Source organism: Ursus maritimus, unplaced genomic scaffold (genome assembly GCF_017311325.1).
Source record: "Ursus maritimus isolate PB19 unplaced genomic scaffold, ASM1731132v1 scaffold_17, whole genome shotgun sequence".
NCBI classification, from domain to species: domain Eukaryota; kingdom Metazoa; phylum Chordata; class Mammalia; order Carnivora; family Ursidae; genus Ursus; species Ursus maritimus.
In genome coordinates, this window is record NW_024424119.1 from 28,093,575 (window position 1) to 28,115,708 (window position 22,134).

Sequence of the window (22,134 nt, forward strand, 5' to 3'; positions counted from 1 at the left end):
GGGGGTGGCCCAACCCTTAATCACCATGGGTGACTTTAAGGAACTTTCTTTTAGGACCTTAGTCTCCCCAAATGTCCAGTGAGGTCAGGCTGGGTGATTCATGAGGACTTCCCAGCTCAGCTGTTCTTGGATTCAGTGATAGTCAGTTGGGGGTCACTGACGTGTCTGGGAGGGAAAGGGACACCCTGAACTTTACAGGGTGGGGAGGGTATAAGACATAGCTGCCCTTGGAAAGCTTCCAATCTAGTTGGAAAGCAAGGTCCCAGATTTGTGGCTGTCATAGTAAGAGAGGTTCTTGTGGCTTGGGGAGACTTCCTGGGGCAGTTAAGCCAGGGGAAGGCTGAGACAGGCAAAGGGCAAAGGTGCCGAAAACTCTGATCGGAGCGTCTCTGAAAAGAGCAGTAGAAGCTAGATGAGCATAAGGAGTTTGGGGGCAGACTAGAAAAGCCTTGAATGCTAAGGTAAAGTGCCTGCTTTTTTTTTTTCCCTGTGGTCCTTGGGAACCTCGTGGTAGTTCTAAGGTTAAACGAGGTTTTCGGCACAGCACTCTGGCTGTGCAATGAAGGATGAGAATGGGAGAGGGTTCAGGCCCCAGGGTGTTAAGATGCTCTTGCTGCTGCTCTGAAGAGAAGTGACATGGACAAGCTGAAGCAGAGTGGAGAGGAGGCCGATCAAAGGGATATTGGGGAGAAAGGGCTGGATGACTCATTCATTCACATTTATTGTGCGCGTACTAAGTGCCAGGCCTTGCTGACTGCCCTAGGAGGGAGAGGCCTGAGGCTGAGGACAGTGTATTCCGACATGTCACTTGTGGGTGGCCCCTGGACTCAAAGCAGTGGTGTTCATGCCCTGGTGGTGGTGGTGAAGGTCCGATGGAGAGACCCGGCAGAGGACCTGTGTTGAAGGCATGTTTGAAACCAGCCTAGGAGAGGAGGAGTTTTCAAAGCCCAGGGCATGACCAGTGGGGGAGAGGATGGGGGTGCTTGGGGAGCTGGCAGTAGAGCAGCCCCATCGGGTCTGGTGAGCAGTGGAAGGTCTAGGGCGGTCACGCCGGTCTCAGCCGCTAGGGCAGCCGGGAGATGCTGATGGCCCCTTCCCAGAGCCGCAGGGCCGGGTAGAGCGGCTCCTGGAAAGCGGCACGGAAGGTGTGCAGGTGGCTCATGCCGCCCGACACGTCGTAGAAGGAGAGGATGCCGGCCTCGTAGTCCAAATAGACGCCAAGACGGTCGGGGTCGTCGCGGGGCCGCAGACGGCTGCGCTGGCCGTCGTGGAAGGCCCAGTACTCGAGGTCGTAGCGCTTGAGGCACCAGGACTGACGGTTGCAGCCCAGGCGGGCAGCGGCCGAGGCCCCGCAGCGCCGCAGGGAGGCGTAGGCTGCGCCCACCCACCAGCCGACGCCGGCCTCCTGCACATCCACTTCCCAGTAGTGACGGCCGGCGGCGTAGCAGTCACGACCTAGCACCTGCCACAGCTTGTCAAAGCGCAGCGCGGGCGTGTGTCCCAGGCGGCCCCATGGGCCGCAGCGCACTGTCAGGCGGTCAGCGGAGAGGCGCAGGCGCGCGTGCATGGTGTCCGGCTCCAGCGTGGGCGTGCGCGCATCTGCAGAGGGCGGGGACACGGGGGGGGGGGGCACACCTGGTGGGTGGGGCCAGTGCAGCGCCCCGCCCCCGGGGGGCTGGCTGGAGCGTGCATCCGGGATCCCCACAGCTTAACCGTATAAAATGAAGCACCCGGGAATTGCCAGTGGATAAATAAAAAGCCACCCTTTTAACCCTGATCACCTCCGAGGAGGTGGCTGGGGGACACGGGAAAGTGAAAATTTCACTAAATTTTGTGCCATAGAATTTGTTGGCAATTTCTAAAAATTCAATTAAAAAATCCTATCCTTATTAACGCTTGGATATATAGCCTTCCCGTTTTCATCTTGCCACTTTATAGTTTTTCTTATTGGTATCATGCTATACACGCTTTAGGTTAATCTTTTTAAAATTTGTTGATGTACTTATGAACATTTTACCCTATCAAATAATATTCTTTTATCAGAGCGTTTTAATGGTGACCCTAAGATTTTGATTTGTTGGGTGTATTATAATTTAACCTATCCCTCCCCCTTCTCAATATTTAGGCCTTATTTTTTTAAAAAGATTTTATTCATCTGTCAGAAGCAGGCTCCCCGCTGAGCAGAGAGCCCTAAGTCGGGCTCTAGCCCAGGAACCTGGAATCATGACCTGAGCCAAAGGCAGACACTTAACTGACCAGGCGTCCAATATTTAGGCTTTAAAAAAAGCTTCTGAAAACACTAATATAATTAATTACATCTTTATGCATCTGATTATTGCTTGAGGATACATTCCTAAAAGAGGAATTGCTGGGTCACGATGGATAATTTTGCTTTTAAATCCTTTGGTAAATACTGCCAACTTGTATCCCAGAAATGTCACGCTGACTTAACTCCCAATAATCATTCTCACTGCATTATACCACATCTATAGACATGAAAAACAAAGTCTAGGGGCTCCTGGGTGGCTCAGTTGTTAAGTATCTGCCTTCGGCTCAGGTCATGATCCCAGCATTCTGGGATTGAGCCCCACATCGGGCTCCCTGCTCAGCGGGAAGCCTGCTTCTCCCTCTCCCACTCCCCCTGCTTGTGTTCCCTCTCTCGCTGCCTCTCTGTTAAAAAAAAAAAAAAAAAAAAAAAAGTCTAGATGGTAGGGTATGTGGATATGTCTACTATCTACTATCCATTGTTGAATCGTTTTCTCCGTAATGTTTTGGAGCTTCCTGTAGTGAGATTTTGTACATCTTTTGTTAAGATTTATTCCTGATTTTTTCAATGTCACTGAAAATAATGTTTTTAAAATTTCATTTTCTAATTGTTTATTGCCAATATATAGAAATATGATTTTTTGTAACTGATATTACATCCAACAGTTCTAAATTCACTTAATATTCTAACTTATCTTTTATTTTAAAGATTTTATTTATTTATTCGACAGAGATAGAGACAGCCAGCGAGAGAGGGAACACAAGCAGGGGGAGTGGGAGAGGAAGAAGCAGGCTCATAGTGGAGGAGCCTGATGTGGGGCTCGATCCCAGAACGCCGGGATCACGCCCTGAGCCGAAGGCAGACGCTTAACCGCTGTGCCACCCAGGCGCCCCTAACTTATCTTTTATTTTAGATTTTCTATAACCGTCTAGGAATAATGATGCCCCTCCCCCGCTATTCTAATCCTTGTAGCCTTCGTTTCTTTTTCTTACCTCAACGCACTGTATAGGACATCTAGAACAATGTTGCACACCCTCTTCTCCCACTCCTGGGTAAGTACCCAACAGAAACGCATACATATGTGCATCAAAAAGACACGCACAGGAATGTTCATAGCAACATCATTCACTACAGGCCAAACCGGAAACAATCCTAAATGTCCTTCACTAGTGTAAAGTATGCTGTATTCATACTGTGGAATACTCTCTACAGCAGTGAAAACAAACTACTTCTGTGCACAATATGGATAAATCTCCTGAATATTATGTTGAGTGACAGAAGCAAGACACAAAAAAGTACAATCTGAATGATCTAGTCCTATAAAGGCCAAAGACAGGCAAAACTAATTTACAGCGTCCAGAATCAGGAGAGTAGGAACCCTTCGGGAGTAGTGAATAGGAGGCTGCATGAGGAGGGCTTCTGGAAATTTCCATTTCTTTGTCTGAAGGAGGTTACAGACCGTATTTACTTTTAAAAAAAATGATTGGGGCACTTGGGTGGCTCAGTTGGTTAAGCGTCCAACTCTTGGTTTTGCCTTAGGTCATGATCTCAGGGTTGTGAGATTGAGCCCTGCCATGGGCTCCATGCTTGATGCAGGGTCTGCTGGAGATTCTCTCCCTCTTCCTCTCCCTTCCCCTCTGCTCTCTCTAAAAATAAATAAAATCTTTTTAAAAAAATGAGCAGCACTCCTTTGACTTCTGTACTTTTCTTTATGTATTTTACATTTCAAAGTTTACTTTAAAAAGCATATGCCCAGTAATTCCACTTTGAGAAATTACTCCTATAAAATAATAAGTGAATGGATATCCCTTAGCTCATTTTTTAATTCAGCAAGTATGTACAAGAATCGCTATTTATTGCAGCCTTGTTTATAGAAATGAAAATGTAAAGCAGCCTAATTGCCCAGCATTATGAGATTGGTTAAATGTGGCCTATTCATTCAATGGAATACTGTGCATCTTTAAAAGTAATATTTAAATCTATTGAAACAGAAAATTGTTCAAGGTATACTGTTAAATAATTTATAGAAGGATATAATGTGATCCCATTTTTAAAAATCTGTACACATATATGCTTTTAAAATGTCTGAAAGAAGGTATGCCAAAATATTAATAGCAATTTTCTTTGGGGAGGCAATTGTTTTCTTTTTATATATCTGTAATTTCTTTTTTTATATCTGTAATATCTAATTTTCTATAAGAAGCTTGCATTACCTGTAATTTTTTTAAGGGAACAAAGATTTTCACAATATATCACTAAGTGAAAACATGGGTTACAAAACAGCATGTACAGTATAAACTATGTTTGTAAAAAAATATATACATTAAATACATCCGTGTGTGTGTGTGTGTGTGTGTGTGTGTATATACACCAAAAAAAGCTAACAGGGCAAACAGTAATAGTAGTTATCTATTGGAAAGTGATTTTCTTTAAAAAATTTGTTTCCTAATTTTTCTACAATGAACATGTATTCTGTCTTTAAGATTTTTTTATTATTATTATTTTTAAGTAATCTCTACACCCAACACGAGGCTCAAACGACTCCGAGATCAAGAGTTCCATATTCTACCACCTGAGCCAGCCAGGTGCCCCTTATTTCCGTTATTTAAAAACCAGTAATAAAGGTTGAAAAAACCCAAGTTGGGTCTGTTAGGGAAAAAAAAGGGGGTGACCTCCATTTCTGTGACCCTTCCCCCACCCATGTGCTTGGCCCTCTCCACCCTCCCTTTGTTCCCCACTCCCACAGCTTACGTTTTAAGAAGAGTGATCGCTCTGGTGAGGGGCTTGTTTTCAACAAGGAAACTGGCGTGGTGCTCGTGGAGCCTGAGAGCTGGCAGTTCGTGTCTGCAACAGATTGTGAGACATTAGTTCCTGGTGCTCATGCAAGCACAGCAAATCACAAAACGCACTAAAAATATTACAGAACTGGAGATTTGCATCATCTCTCCCCCAGAAGTCCATGCAAATTTAAGCAGTAAATGCAAATTCAGGAATTCGCAACAGGAATACTCTAGGACAATACTCAGGCCTAAGGAGAAGTGTATTTCTGAGGGTGGGAAGTAAATTCAGGCCAGTGAGTGAGCCCTGAACCTGGGGAAGGGACAGCAGGCTCAAGGTGGGCCGTGAGAATCAACGATGTATTCAACAATCAAGAATGGGGGCAACCGCCTGGCAGACATGCAAATTCCGGGATAAAACGGAAAATGAGAAATTAGGTCATTAGAAAAGGTCATGTCCAGGTCTCATTCCAGTGCGAGGGAGTTCAGGGGAAACCCAACCCATGGTCCCTGTCTTCCACAACTCTTATCAGGTAAAAGAGGTGAGAAGTGAGCTCACGTGAGCTCCCGCCAAGGCACGAATGCTCCAGGTCACAGAGAAGAGAGAAGAAATCAGGGCAGACATCATGGAGGAGGAAGCACGTCAGCTAGCCCTTGAAGGACAGGGAAGATTTGGACATCCAGAGAAAAGGATGGGAGGCTAATACCAACAAGAGGGTATTAGCGGGAGCACAGGCATTAAGGGCCGGTGCTCGTAGTAGCACGTAAACTGGGGAGCCATGGAAGGTGTCTGAGTGAAGGCAGACAACTTCCAAAGCTCTCTGTGGTGGGGAGTGAATGGGGCAGGGTGAGCATGGAGGCAGAGGCCCTGCTCGGAGTTCGGAGCTCGGGCTGAAGTCAGGCAGGAGGGACGGCAAAGGGGCTGGGGGAGGAACTGCAGTGGCAGACCAGCCAGGGCTTAACTGTTTACTGGGAGCAGACTGAAAGTCGAGCAGCAGCAGACTGGGGGGGGCGGGGGGAGATGCATGTCCCCTTCTCAGACGTGCAGTCTCCACGTCCCCATAAAAAACAGCTCCTTCTCCTGGTCCTCCTGTATTCTCCTCCCCCTGCTGTATTTTTCTTCAGAGCACTTACCGCTGACATACTCAGTTGCTGCTGTCTGTCTAGCCCCCAGGACACTGAGCTCCACAAAGGCAAGACCTTTGTTGTTGCGCCCTGCCGTGCCTGACAGAGCAGGGGCTCAGTAAGTGTTCTGGAGGAATCACAAGAGTGGAGATAAACACACGCACAAAGGTGTTTCTGAGCACCTGCTTTGTGCTAGGCCTGGCAGGGCACTGGGGGGGGGCAGAGGGGCAGATGGCCAGCACACCTGGCCCAGGGTGGTGCGGAAAGGCTTCCCCGTGAGCACAACTGGGCTGGCCCTGCAGGGATCGTGGGACTTGGCCAGACAGAGGGAAAGGAGGAAGGGGAGTTGGCCATTCCAGCTGCGAGCCCAGAGCAGGCAAAGATAAGGTGCAGCAGAGTCCTGGGAGCGACTTAGGGGCAGAAGCAGGGCAGGTTGGTTGGGAGAGGCAGGACAGGGTCTCAGAAGAGGAAGGAGGTGAGGTCTGGAGGGTGGGCAGGGCCTCGCCCAGGAGTCCTCCATCGCCCAGCTGCGGGCCTTTGTGTGGAAGAGACATGAGTTAGGTCTTTGCAGCCGTCTGTGGGTTAAAGGGTACTAGGGGAGTTAAGGACACAAGGTTGGTCACGCGGCAACTTACTCTCCTTAAGGCGAACGTCCAGTGGCGTCTGTACCATGCTCTGCATGGCGTCCACGAGGCCCTTAAAGAAGCTCTTGACGGGCTCGAAGGAGAGGGGCTCGGGGTAGCACAGCTCTCCCAGGCTCATCTGCTGCTGCATCTCTTGCTCGACGGCCCTGTACTCCTGCGAGGGTATGCGGGGCTCAGGGCGGCTCTGGGAGCAGCGGGTGCTGTCCCAACCGCCACCGCTGCATCCTGGGACAAACCCAGGCCAGCAAGGGTGGGCCCTACTCTGCCCTGGCACCTGGGAGCAGCCCAGGCTGTGCCCCCGGAAACAGAGCTCCGGAGAGACCGCACTGTTGATTTCTCCCTCCCTCCCTTCCACCTTCCTGGAGCTCTACTCAAGCCATCAGGGGCAGAGGAAGGAAGGAGGCTGGCTCACTGCACCTGCCCTTAAGTTGCTCACCGCCTTGCAAGGGGCCCCAAAACTTTCCAGACACTGCCACAGGGGTCTGCCAGAGATATGGGGGGACAAAAGGAATGACAGGCCCGTTTTCCTGGGGAAAGAGCCCCTCGGGCATGTCCACAGGAGGGAGCAAGAAACCATATTCCAGGAGGGAAGCCAAAGACCCTGGAAATCCAGCTGGAATGCCGACTGAGGGGAAGTGCCCCCCACCGTGGGGGTGTGTCCTGTTTACTGCCTGGACCTCACCCTTTAAATAGCCTTCCTGTGTTAAATATGGCTTTGCTAAGTAGAAGCTAGAAACTCACTCTCCCAGCCTCCTTTGCACCAATGTGCAGACACGTGACCAGACTCCTCCAACCCAAGACCTGAGTTGTGGAAGTGCTGGTGAGGCAGTGACAGCTGCTGGTGGTTCTCAGGGACAGCGGGGGCGGAGCCTGGATCAGTGCTGGGAGCTGGGACATCTGGCCCAGCAGAGAAGCGGCGGGGGCTACGCTGGAGCACACTCGGGCTGTGGTCTGGTCCTCATTCTGACTTTCCGGCCCTCCTGGAGGTCCTGTGGCCTGCCAAATACTCTTTCATAAACTCCTTTCTTGCTTAAAACAGCTATGGTGGACTCTTGTTTGCAGGTAGGAGACTGGTCTGCACTTTCTGAAGGGCTGTCCTGGGCAAGGAGTGCCTTGAGTGAGCAGGCCCTGGCTAGTGGGCAGTGCTGCTCAAGACGGGATGGGCAGATGGAGGCCTCAGGAGGGAGCGTGCCTGGGCACTCTGCTGTCAGGCTAAGGAGAGCCCACCAGGCAGGATGCTGGACCTTAGGAGGGACCACAGGATGATCTTCAAGCCCCGGGCAGCCTAGGGGGTGCTGGTCTGGAGTCCGTCCTCATTTGGGGGGGAAGAAGATAACTGTGGGGAACCAGAGCTAAGGTCACTCCCGGGGGACTGGAGTAGAGCTGGCCAGGGAGTTAAGAGCACGAGCACGGAGGCCAGGGAGTCACTCCGGGACAGGAGGTGGCTCACAGGGCAGATGGGTGGAGTGCGACTGGGGAGGGGGCTGAGGGATAGATGGCATCCTGGTATCCCCAGCTCCAGCATCTAGCACAGGGTGTGACACATAGTAGGTGCTCGGTCATTATTTGGAATAAGGAATGAAATCAAGCACAACTCCTTCTCACCTTTGCCAACTCAGCGAACAGCTCTCTAGCCACCCATATTTCAGCTCCCTAGCGTCATCTTGGATTCCCCCCACTTCTACTCACCAATCCAGTTGCGTCTCAAAGCTGCCTGCCTTTCCCTATCCCGATGCCCATCCACTGGTCCTGTTCTCCACAGTCCGTCCTCCACCCTGTTATCAAAGTGACCTTCCAAAAGCATTAACCTGACCAAGTCATTCCCCAGCTCAAAACATTCCCCTGGCTCCCAAATCTTTACCAGACAATAGCCAGGCACATACAGCCCTCCACTAACTAGCCCTGGTTTCCAGCTCCAGCTGCCTCTCCCAACACCCCCTCCTCCCTTGTACCTCTGCCCCTAAACCCTAGTGGTTCTCCAGCCTGCCAGGCCCTCGTGTGCACATGATTCCTTTCTGCCTGGGATGTCCTCTCTGCTCTTCCCTCTGTATATCCTGGTGAGCCCCTCCTCATGCTCCCACACCAGCTCCACGGTCACCTCCCCTTAAAAGTCTTCCCTGACTCCCCATGCAGAATTGGACACTTGTTAGCCATACTTTTGCTAGCTCGCTTGGGCTGCACTGTAAATAACTATTCCTGAGCTTGTCCCCCCACCGCAAGCTCTCGGTGTCAAGCAGGGGCCTGATGCGATCAGGTTGCTCAGTAGATATTTGGTGAATACGTGAGTGAGCAAATAGAAGGGAGGACTGATCAATGATGAAAGAGAAACATTCTTCTCTGTGGAAGCAACCCTTTGTATTAGATATCCCTACCATGTACCATTATTTTAAGGAAACAGACAAATGTACTCCTCTGTGCACCTTGCCCCTCTTGAAGTATAATACCCAATGTGCCTAGGAAAGCACCCCAGAACTGTTAGGTGTACTCTTTGTTAGCCAACAACGAGACACACAGGCTGAACTGACCAAGGCCACATACACGCACAAGCCTAGAAATATTTGCTGGGGACTGGCTTAACTGGTTTTGTACTGACTGATTTACTTGTCGGTCTTATTTTCCAGCCAAAGCCTAATCTGTGATTAGACTCAGTGACACCTGTATTTCGTTGTCCCACAAGCCTGTAAAGCATCTTACAAAGGTTATCTAATATGGCAAGATTTTCCTCTACAGTGAGAAAACTTAAGCGAAGAGAACACCGGGTGAGACAGTAAGCTGGAAGCCAGAGTGAGATAAGGAACAAAATGTATGCCACTAAGTCTCTGCCAAGCCATTTGAAACCTATGTAGCTCTGAGATTCCCAGAAGCCAGGCAAAGAAGGAAACGGGAAGGGTTATGTGAGCAGGAAAGCAATCCCAGTGCACAGGGGGCCGCGCAGGAGTATCGACAGGAGAGGGGAGTCTCTCCCGTCATTCCTTGGGAACAGAAGCACCATTCTAAACAACGCGTGTCACTAAGACAGCAGTAAATCACAGGGGCTATTTCCTAGACTCTCCCTCAGTACAAGGTAGCAGCCTCCAACGGAGCCCAGTGGCCAAGGAGTGCATCCTCCTCTCCCCTTTGGGCAAATTGCGAGTCACCTCTTGGAGCCTGCTCGGTAGCTGGGAGGACACCTGCCTTTCCAGGAGGCGGTCTCGAGTGCGACTGCACAGGCAGAGGGCCGGGCAGCCGTGCTGGTGGCTCTGGACTCAGGCCGACCTGGGTTCTGATCACAGCTCTGCCGCCTACCAGCTGTGTGACCTCAGACGAGTCACTTCACCCTCCCTGGGCCTCAATTGCTTATTCATAAAACGGAGTGAGAATATCCACTTTGCAGAGTTTTAGTAAATATGAGAGCTACGAAAGAGAAAGTGCTTGGAACATAGAGCCCCCCGCCAAATGGTGGCTGTTAATATTATGTCATTAGTCCAAGATGTATATACTCTTGCTAACAATGCCTGCTTCCTTACCACTTGTGTGGGGGCAAGAAAGCCTGCATGCTGACAAGGCAATGCTCTGTGTATGCACTCAGTGCATAAACCCTGTGTTCAATGCCAAGTAACCAAGATGAAATGCGGGGGGACGAGGTGGGGGGGCAGGAGCCCAGCATTACCTGCAGCAGCTGTATGGGATCGGGCTCCTGGCTGACGCTCCAGACCTTGTTGGAGAGACTATGCATGCCATCTATTTGCTCTTTGCAAGATTCGATTTGCTCCCTGTATGCCTGGAGGGTTAGCTGCGTGTTTTTATCAATGAATTTCTTGGCCAGCACTTCCTCTTCTTCAAGTAGTAGTCTGAGTTCAGTGAATTTTCCTGTCAGCCAGGTTTTACTTGACTCTGCATGAGCCTGAAAAGAAACCAGTTGCAGATGATATCACTGCCAACCAGGAAATCCGGAATAATCAACATGAAACAAATTATTATAACCTCTAAAAAGTGAGCTCAGCAGGGTGGCCAGGCAAGTGTAAGATCAGCTTGTAAAAACTCCAGCTTTCCCAAGTACCACCTATAACCAGTTGGAAAATACGTGGCGAAATAAAGATAGAGGGGAAAAAAGAGCAAAGTACCTGAAAATAAACCTAACAAAAATTGTAATGAACTACATAAAGCATAAAATTGCACTAAAAGGCATTAAAAAAAAAACCAAAAAACCCAAACCTCTGAATGTGCAAAAGAAAAGACCATACTCCCAGCTAGAAAGATTCATTATAGTCTACAAATTTATTGCAATCCCAGTCTTAATATGTGGATTAAACAAATGGTAAATTATGAGGGTGGAGAATAAGTGTTAAGAAAAGCCAAACACTGCTTTAAAAAGATCAATGAAGGATAAGCTGCCTTATTAAATATGAAAACAAACTGTAAAGCTATAGGATTTAAAACCATGTGGCTTAGGCATAGACAATGATCAAGAGCACAAAAGAGTTCAGAAATGAACTCTCTGGAGGTGAGGCTGCGGGAAAGATGGCAGAGGAGGGGACCCTATTTCAGCCGGTCCCCTGAATTGAGCTGGATACGTACCAGACCATCCTGAACACCCACGATATCAGCCCGAGAGGTAGGACGATACATCTGGATCTCTACAAACGATCATCTCCAGCACTGAGTATTGAGGTACGAAGCGGGGAGCCGTGAAACCGCGCACAGATATCGGAGGATAAACGGAAGGGGGAGGGAGCCGCCGCGTTCGGGCGCCGGGAAGCGGTAGCCACCTGCACAGGGAGCGGGCGGACTCGCGGACCGGCACCCGCGAGAGAACAGACAGAGACCGTGATCGGGGAACGCGCGCCACCAGTCTGAAAACCCGGGTCCGGAGCGCTCACTAGAACTAGACTGAAACCGGGAGCTCGGGAGCGCGCGCGACTTGACTGAAAACCGGTGCTCCGGAGTGCGCGTGCACCACACTGAAACAGAGCTCGGGAGTGCGCGGGGCGGCTGGCGGTGTTAGAAACACAAAAGACAGAGACGCGCCGGCCCTGGAAGTGAGGGCTGGGACGCCGGGTGTGGGGCGCACATCCCGGGACGCTGCAGGGTTGAGCAGCACCAACAGAAACAGAGTTAAAGTGGCCAGAACATCAGTGGAGAACGGTCCGCAATCCCTCTGTTCTGAGACAGAGGCTGAGATTCGGCCGCTGCTGCTCTGACTCTCAGAAGAGGCACAGCAAACCGCCAGGGAAAGCCGCCAGAGAACAAAAGCCTGGAAATACCGGCTCACAGTGTGCCCATCCCCAAACCCCCTTGCAGGGGACACGGAGACTCTACCCAAACAGGGTTGCCTGAGTATTGGCGCGGCAGGCCCCTCCCCCAGAAGGCAGGCTGAAAAATCAAGAAGCCCACATCCCTAAGATCCCTATAAAACAAGGGCGCACGGCCTGGGTCCCGGTCAGTAATTTGAGCTCTGGACAACCCCGCAACCTCTCCTCATCAGAATGACGAGAAGGAGAAATCCACCCCCCAGCAAAGAAGAGATAATGAGTCTGTGGCCTCTGCCACAGAACTAATGGATATGGATGTAACCAAATTATCAGAAATGGAATTCAGAGTAACAATGGTCAAGATGATGTGTAGGCTTGAAAAAAGTATTAATGAAAATGTTAATGAGAATATAGAATCTCTAAGGGCAGAAATGAGAGTGAATCTGGCAGAACTTAAAAATGATATGAATGAAATGCAGTCTAAACTGGATGCTTTGACTGCCAGGGTGAAGGAGGTAGAAGAACGAATTAGTGAGTTAGAGGATGAGATGATAGAAAAGAAAGAAAAAGAGGTGGCATGGGAAAAAAGAATCCAATTTCAAGAAACTAAGCTGAGGGAGATTACTGACTCAATGAAAAGTTCCAATGTCAGAATCATCAGCAACCCCGAGGGGGTGGAGAAAGAGAGAGGTCTAGAAGAGATATTTGAGCAAATCGTAGCTGAGAACTTAACCTAATCCAGGGAAGGAAACAAGCATTCGTGTCCAAGAGGCAGGGAGGACCCCTCCCAAGCTCAATGAGAACAGACCAACACCACAACATATAATAAGACAATTTGCAAATCTTAGATCCAAAGAAACAATCTTGAAAGTAGCGAGGGGGAAGAGATTTCTTACAGACAGAGGGAGGAATATCAGAATAACGTCGGACCTGTCCACAGAGACCTGGCAGGCCAGAAAGGGCTGACGAGGCATATTCAGAGCACTAAGTGAGAGGAACATGCAGCCAAGGATCCTTTATCCAGCAAGGCTGTCATTCAGATGGCTGGAGAGACAAGGAGCTTCCAGGACCGGCAGATACTGAAAGAATATGTGACCACCAAGCCAGCCCTGCAAGAAATATTAAGGGGGGTTCTATAAAAGAAGAAAGACCCCAAGAGTGATACAGAAGAGAAATGTACAGAGACAATCTTTAGAAACAAGGACTTCAAAGATAACATGACATTAAAATCATATCTCTCAATAATCACTCTCAATGTGAATGGCCTAAATGATCCCATAAAACGCCACAGGGTTGCAGATTGGATAAAAAGACATGACCCAACGATATGCTGTCTACAAGGGACTCACTTTGAACCTAAAGATACATCCAGACTGAAAGTGAAGGGATGGAGAACCATTTTTCATGCCAACAGACCTCAAAAGAAAGCTGGGGTAGCAATTCTCATATCAGACAAATTACATTTTAAGCTAAAGACTGTAGTTAGAGATACAGAAGGACACTATATTATTCTTAAAGGGTATATCCAACAAGAGGATCTAACAATTATAAATATCTATCCCCCAACAGGGGAGCAGCCAACTGCTAACCAAAATAAACAGACATATAGATAATAATATGTTAATAGTAGGGGACCTCAACACCCCACTCTCATCAATAGACAGATCACCTAAGCAGAAAATCAACAAAGAAACAAGAGCTTTGAATGACACACTGGACCAGATGGACCTCATAGATATATACAGAACATTCCACCCTAAAACAACAGAATACTCATTCTTTTCAAATGCACATGGAACTTTCTCCAGAAGAGACCATATACTGGGTCACAAAACAGGTCTCAACTAATAGCAAAAGACTGAGCTAATTCCCTGCATATTCTCAGACCACAATGCTTTGAAACTGGAACTCAATCACAAGAAAAAAATTTGGAAGAAACTCAAACACGTGGAAACTGAGGACCATCCTGCTTAAGAATGTTTGGGTAAACCAGGAAATTAAAGAAGAACTTAAGCAATTTATGGAAACAAATGAGAACGAAAACACATTGGTCCAAAACCTATAGGATACCGCAAAGGCAGTCCTGAGGGGGGAAAATATAGCCATTCAAGCCTCACTCAAAAGAACAGAAAAATCTAAAATACAGACCCTATACTTACACCTTAATCAGCTGGAGATGGAACAAAAGAACAGGCCTAACCCACACACGAAAAGCGAATTAATTAAGATTAGAGCAGAGATCAATGAATTAGAAACCAGGAATACAGTAGAGCAGATCAACAAAACTAGAAGCTGGTTCTTTGAAAGATTTAATAAGATCAATAAACCACTGGCCAGATGTATCCAAAAGAAAAGAGAAAGGACCCAAAGTAATAAAATTATGAATGAAAGGGGAGAGATCACGACTAACACCAAGGAAGTAGAAACTATCATTAGAAACTATTATCAACAAGTATATGCCAATAAATTAAGCAACCTGGAAGAAATGGATGTCTTCCTGGAAACCTATAAACTACCAAGACTGAAACAGGAAGAGAGTGACAACCTACATGGGCCAATATCCAGTAACGAGATTGAAGCAGTGATCAAAACTCTCCCAAAACACAAGAGTCCAGGGCCCGACAGAGTCCCCGGGGAATTCTACCAAACATTTGAAGAAGAAATAATACCTATTCTCCTGAAGCTGTTCCAAAAAATAGAAACAGAAGGAAAACTACCAAACTCATTCTATGAGTCCCCAAACCAGGCAAAGACCCCATCAAAAAGGAGAATTACAGCCCGATTTCCCTGATGAATATGGACGCCAAAATTCTCAACAGGATCCTAGCTAATAGGATCCAACAGTACATTAAAAGGATTATCCATCATGACCAAGTGGGATTCATCCCTGGGATAAAAGGGTGGTTCAAAAGGGTGGTGAATCAAGGATCGATTCACAAATCGATCAGTGTGATACAACACATTAATAAGAGAAGAGACAAGAATCACATGCTCCTCAATTGATGCAGAAAAAGCGTTTTACAAAATACAGTATCTTTTCCTGATTAAAACCCTTAGAGTATAGGGATGGAGGGTACATTCCTCAATTTCATAAAAACCATCTATGGAAAGCCCACAGTGAATATCATTCTCAGTGGGGAAAAGCTGAGAGCCTTTCCCTTAAGATCAGGGACACAACAAGAATGCCCGCTCTCGCCATTATTATTCAACATAGTACTAGAAGTCCTTGCAACAGCAATCAGACAACAAAAAGAAATAAAAGGTATTCAAATTGGTAAAGAAGAAGTCACACCCTCTCTCTTCGCAGATGACATGGCACTTTATCTGGAAAACCCAAAAGACTCCACCCCCAAATTACTAGAACTCATACAGCAATTCAGTAATGTGGCGGGGTACAAAATCAATGCTCAGAAATCAGTTGCATTTCTATACACGAATAATGAGACTGAAGAAAGAGCAATTAGGGAATCCATTCCATTTACAATAGCACCAAAAACCATAAGGTATCTTGGAATAAACCTAACCAAAGAGGTAAAGGATCTATACTCTACAAACTACAGAACACTGATGAAAGACATTGAAGAAGACACAAAAAGATGGAAGAACATTCCATGCTCATGGATCAGAAGAATAAACATAGTTAAAATGTCCATGCTACCCAGAGCAATCTATACTTTCAACGCCATCCTGCTCAAAATACCAATGTCATTTTTCAAAGTGCTGGAACAAACAATCCTAAAATTTGTGTGGAACAAGAAAAGACCCCGAATTGCCAAGGAAATGTTGAAAAAGAAAAACAAAGGTGGGACATCACATTGCCTGATTTCAAGCTATAATACAAATCTGTTCTCACCAAGACAGCATGGTACTGGCACAAAAACAGACACATAGACCAATGGAACAGCATACAGACTCCAGGAATGGACCCTCAACTCTATGGTCAAGTAATCTTTGACAAAGCAGGAAAAAATATCCAGTGGAAAAAAGACAGTCTCTTCAATAAATGGTGCTGGGAAAATTGGACAGTTATATGCAAAAGAATGAAACTCAACCATTCTCTCACACCATACACAAAGATAAACTCTAAATGGATGAAAGACCTCGATGTGAGACAAGAATCCAATAAAATCATAGAGAAGAACATAGACAGTAACCTCTTCGACATCGGCCATAGCAACTTCTCTCATGACACGTCTCCAAAGGTAAGGGAAACAAAAGCAAAAATGAATTTTTGGGACTTTGTCAAGATAAAAAGCTTCTGCACAGCAAAGGAAACAGTCAGCAAAACAAAGAGGCAGCCCACGGAATGGGAGAAGATATTTGCAAATGACACTACAGATAAAAAACTGGTATCCAAGATCTATAAAGAACTTCTCAAACTCAACACCCAAGAAACAAATAAATCAAAAAATGGGCAGAAGATATGAACAGACACTTTTCCAACGAAGACATACGAATGGCTAACAGACACATGAAAAAATGTTCAACATCATTAGCCATCAGGGAAATTCAAATCAAAACCACATTGAGGTGCCACCTTACGCCAGTTAGAATGGCAAAAATTGACAAGGCAGGAAACAACAAATGTTGGAGAGGATGTGGAGAAAGGGGATCCCTCTTGCACTGTTGGTGGGAATGCAAGTTGGTACAGCCACTCTGGAAAACAGTATGGAGGTTCCTCAAAAAGTTAAAAATAGAGCTACCCTATGACCCAGCAGTTGTGCTACTGGGTATTTGCCCCAAAGATATAGATGTAGTGAAAAGAAAGGCCATATGCACCCCAATGATCATAGCAGCATTGTCCACAATAGCCAAACTGTGGAAGGAGCCGAGATGCCCTTCAACAGAAAATGGATAAAGAAGATATGGTCCATATATACAATGGAATATTACTCAGCCATCAGAAAGAACGATTACACAACATTTGCAGCAACATGGACGGCACTGGAGGAGATTATGCTAAGTGAAATAAGTCAAGCAGAGAAAGACAATTATCATATGGTTTCACTTATTTGTGGAACATAAGGAATAGCAGGGAGATCATTAGGAGAAGGAAGGGAAAAATGAAGGGGGGGAAGACAGAGGGGGACACGAACCATGAGAGACTATGGACTCTGGGAAACAAACTGAGGGCCTCAGAGGGGAGGGAGTGGGGGATTGGGCTAGGCCGGTGATGGGTAGTAAGGAGGGCACATATTGCATGGTGCAATGGGTGTTACACGCAAACAATGAATCATGGAACTACATCAAAAACTAAGGATGTACTGTATGGTGACTAACATAACATAATAAAAAAAACAAACATGAAAAAATAAATGAACTCTGCGTGCACATGTGTGTATGTGTGCATGTGTGTGTGCGTGTGTGTGTGTGACAGAGAGAGATAATGGTGGCATTTCAAATTACTGGGAGGCAAGAGTGAACTATTACATAAATGGTATTGGTACAACATGCAATTAACCAGGGATTTGAAAAAAAAGTTTTCGTAGATCGTCATCTTACACCATATATAAAAATAAATGCAAATGGAACCCCACCTAGGAAGTAGCCTTGCCAGAGAATGAGACTCGACGTCTGATCACCCTAAAGTTAACTTATAGATCCCGTTTAGAGGACGCACAGGGGATGGAGGAACATAGTAGCCCTCAACTTACGAAATATGCCAACCGAATGCATTTTGAAAACTTTATTTCACTTCTCATTCAAACAAAACATGACATTTATAACGCAGTTGGGAATGTGACCACTGGTTGGATCCTGGAGGATATATAAGGGAACGGCCGTGAATTTTCACAGGTGTGATGATGATAACAAGGCTGTGCATGTCAAGAAAAAAAAGCATCATCTTGTGGAAATAACATGCTAAACTTTTACAGATACAATGATATGTCTGATATTTACTTCTAAATATATGGGTATGTTTGAGGTTTTCTACAATAAAAGGTAAACCAACAAAATAGAAATCCCACATAGATTAAAGCACTGTTATACATTTAAAAAATCTATCAGAATGAAATACAAAACAATTTTATTTCTAAAAATTTGAGACCTCTGTAAGAGGAGCCTAAAACTCAGATAGCTAAAAGGTAGCCACAGTGGGTTTGATCACATAAAAAAATGAAAGTCTTCCTAAGAGGGAAGGTTCTGGGGACAGCGGCTCCATGACATACAGTCACCCATCACACACAGTTAAAAAAGAAATCATTCGATTTAAAATGGACCAAATGCATGTAAGTGCCAATAGCCGGATGAAGGGGTACCCGGCCTCTCAAATAGTCAAGGAAGTGAGCAATGTACCAGAAAATACTTTCTGGCCATCGGCCTGGAGGAATTCTAAGTGACCAATAATAGCAGAGCCTGGAATGGTGTGTGGAGTAGGCACTTACCTACGCCGTGGGTCACGGCGTCTACTGGCTCTGCGTTTTTAGGGGACCATGTGATGATGCCAAGATTGTAAATGCGTCCATCCTTTCATGCAGCAGTCCTCTTGCAAGGATTGATCTCAGAAAACGTTTCCACGCATGCATGGACATCTGTGTGCCAAATGCTCACTACAGCACGGCTGGTGATAGAGTTGGGCAAAATCTTCTATATGGGAAGTATCTCTGTTTATTATATGCACTATGTGGCATTCGTACGATGACGTAACAGGGAGTGAGTAAAAAGAAGGCAGGCTCTGATACACGCTACAATATGGGTGGGCCAGTAAGTCATGCTAAGTGAAATAAGCCAGACGTAAGAGGACAAATATTGTACGAGTTCCTTTTATGAAACAATAGGCCCGTTCGCAGAGGCAGGAAGTAGATGAGAGGTTGCCAGGGGCTGGCGGGAAGGGAAGGAATTGCTTAGTACAGTTTATATTTGAGCTAGTGGAAAATTTTTGGAAACACAGAGTGGTTGTAAGTGTACAACACTGTAAATGTCATTAGTCCCACTGAATCGTACACTTAAAAATGGTTAAAATGGTAACTTTCATGTTACGTATATTTTACCCCACACACGCACGCACAAAGGACGCATATGCCCTGGCTTGGAAAACTCCAAGACACCACGTGAAAAAGAGCAAGTTACAGAATAATACATATAGGATGATCCTATTTCTGTAAAAGATAACTAAACAAAAATTATGTACAGACACAGGTATGCCCGCCTCCTGAAAGTTCGCGTGAGTCCACTTTGCTTTTCCGAAAGACCTATGTCATTATGGTAATGGTTTTTGTCCTAAAAGCGAAAATCCTCTTCAGGTTTCCTTCAGTTAGAAAACGGGTATTAATGTAAGTCTTTCCTAAAACTGAAGTGGCTTAACTCAAAGTTTCAAAAAGTGGGGATGCTCTTTCCTCTATGTCCTTTCTACCCACGAAAGGTTTCACAGAGTGCTACTTTGGGTAGCGGGGTGAGGGGACCTGTCTATGCATCTGTGTGTTTGCAAGTGTGTTTATTTTGTTTTTAAAAAGATTTTATTTATTTATTTATTTATTTATTGGAGAGACAGAGGCACGCACACAAGCAGGTGCGAGGGGCAGAGGGAGAAGCAGACTCCCCGCCGAGCCAGGAGCCCGATGTGGGGCTCGATCCCAGGACCCCAAGATCATGACCTGAGCTGAAGGCAGACGCTTAACCGACTGAGCCACCCAGGCGCCCTTGCAAGTGCATTTAAATGTCTGTTAGTTCTAGTCATGTTTGGGAAAAGGTACGGGATTGGGGGATGGTGAAGAGATACCCCATCTGGCAGTTTCTATAGTTCTATACTGTATTCTAATATAGTACCGTGAACATTTTAAAAAATGAACATGTGTTCACGTACTATTAGTATGATTAAAAAAACAGAAAATCATTTTAAAAGAATCAAAGCAAAACATAGGTCAGCCTCTTTCCTCAGCCCCAGCATCAGCCCACACAGCAGAACGGCCCCCTGGTACTTGGTGGGCCGGCTCCCCATGGTGTCACGTTCTGTTCCGAGCGGGGCAGGAGCACGTGGTTTGGCGTGATCTGCGGAGCGAGGGCCCCAAGTCTGTTTGCTGTACGGTGCTCTAGGCGGTGCTAGGTCCTGAGGCGAGCTGGTACCAACCACAGGCAGTACAGGGTACGCTGGCCTTGGGCTAGCCCGGGAAGTAGTCTGCTTGACAACATGGTTTCTATGGCTCCGGGAACATGGACACCGATCTCTCTCTACTGAACGACCCAATGAAGGAAAGGAAATGTGTGCCAAACTCTTGATTTATAGACACATTTTGGAGGCAACGTATGTAAATGGAACACCTTTCATTAGAAACCAAGAGAGCAAAAAATCTCTTGACCGAGCAGTTTCCACAGCTCCACTTAGTAAAGAAGAATGTATAAAACAAGCGTAATGACACAACACATTGTTGTAACCTCAGTCCAGGAATAACTGTTTGGAAACTTCCACAAGAAAACTTAACGTGGAAGCAGATGAGGCTGATCATGCAAATAGTTAAAAAGAATGAGAGAGAGAGAGAGAGAGAGAGAGAGAGAGAGAATGGGAGGGAGGGAACTCTGGCAATGAAACAAGGAAGTACGCAGTCTGGTGGTTTGGGCCACATTGATTCAAAGTGAAACTGGATCCCACACTGGAGTGGGCTGGGGCGGGTGAGGGCCTGAATAGTCTAGTTGAAAGGTTAGGGACTGGGGACAGAAGGAACTTGGGCAGTGACAAAGTCTACTCGTGGAGAGTGGGGGATTTTGCACTGGGAGTGCCGGCTGCTATGTGACTCCATTTCGGCCCAGGGCCCTGGAGGCCTGTCTGGGTCCCGTGGAGGGCGAGGAGCCTGCGAGGAGATGGAAAGAGCTGTTTTGCTGATATCTCAGTATGACTTTGGATAATGCTTCTATGGGCGCCTCTCAGCGGCATCCCGCTGCTCCCCAGCCCTGCCCTATTCCTGCTAGCTAGGATGTCCTGGCGACTCGGACAGGTGGCCATGGCCTTGCCCAGCGGGGGTGGCAGAGACTGGTGGCATCGTCACAGTCAACAGCAGCATGGCCTGACTGAGTCCTCATCTTGCCATTCTCACCCTCGCAAAGGCTGCTTTCTGTCCCACCACTGGTCCCTGGACCCTACGCGGTGGTTCAGTCCCTACAGCTCTGGTGGGTCACAGGGAAAGGCACAGAGCCCAGGAGGTGTTTATTTCCCTCCCCAGGGTGCCAGGCTAGGCCTCTGTGCCTCGGGTCCATTTCCTGTCCTTCCCCCGCCCTGCTTGGTAGGGAGAAGGGCTGACTCCTGTGTGGGAATTTCCAGGCTGGGTCTGGTCAACGGGAGGAGGAACTAGAGAGAAGTGAGGGGGGAGGAGCAGCCAGGGTGTCCGTCCCGCCAGGCAGTGTCTCCATGAGAGGCTGCATCCCTGTGTCCCCTCTACCCTCCAGCTCCCGCAGGACAGGCCTGCTCTGGTTCCAGTTCTGGCCAAGGTAGCCCCGGCCCCCTGCTCTGCATCCCCCCTTGTCTGCGCAAGCCGGGGGTGAAGGTGCCTCCTGCCTGGGCTACTGCCTCGCCACCCCTGGCTGGCTTCTCCGCCTCTCCCACGCTGTGTCCCCATTCCCTGCATTCGCCCCCTCTGTCCCAAACCCTCAAAGTGGCTTCTGTCTTCCTGGGTGGGCCCTGATGGATACGGCTGCAGCCCCAGGTCCTCCTCTGCCTTCCTGTGGGACCGGCAATGTCTCACTTCTCTTCCTGGGTGCCCCCATCTCCGAGGACCACTTCGGCTCTGCCAGCCTCTGTACATCGTAACTCCCTGCCTATGTCTGGATTCGACAGACAGTAGCCAAACTTATCTATATGTTTATTTTTATAGTATATATATTTACATAAATTTCCCCCTTTTATAAAAGTATCTAAAAGCTCCCTGGGGAAAAGTGGGAAGATTCTGAAAGAAGAACATAACCGCTCTGCTACCCTGACACCTGATCCTTGTTTGAGTTAGGGCGGCAGGCAAGGGGTGAGTTTTCCATCCACCTGTGCGCTCCGGCCCCCTGAACGGGCATGATGGAGAAGGAAACAGCCTATCAACAAGGACGCCAGAGAAAAATCATTTCATGGGTGTTGGTTGAGGATTAATGACCAAGGCCTTCTTGATTGTTCT

At 47.3% G+C, this 22,134-nt stretch overlaps 1 protein-coding gene across 1 annotated transcript in view; it reads right to left on the reverse strand.

Annotated features, from left to right (window-relative positions):
- Positions 1-697: 697 nt before the first annotated feature.
- The window catches only part of TRIM14 (tripartite motif containing 14), a 32,108-nt gene continuing 10,671 nt past the window's right edge, over positions 698-22,134 (reverse strand). Inside the window, exons 3-6 of the mRNA XM_040631650.1 lie at positions 10,462-10,695; positions 6,804-6,966; positions 5,018-5,110; positions 698-1,599 (exon numbers count right to left, since the gene is read on the reverse strand). Coding sequence (XP_040487584.1) covers positions 1,064-1,599; positions 5,018-5,110; positions 6,804-6,966; positions 10,462-10,695 — 1,026 coding nt within the window. The 3' untranslated portion in view covers positions 698-1,063. The remainder of the gene's footprint in view (positions 1,600-5,017; positions 5,111-6,803; positions 6,967-10,461; positions 10,696-22,134) is intronic.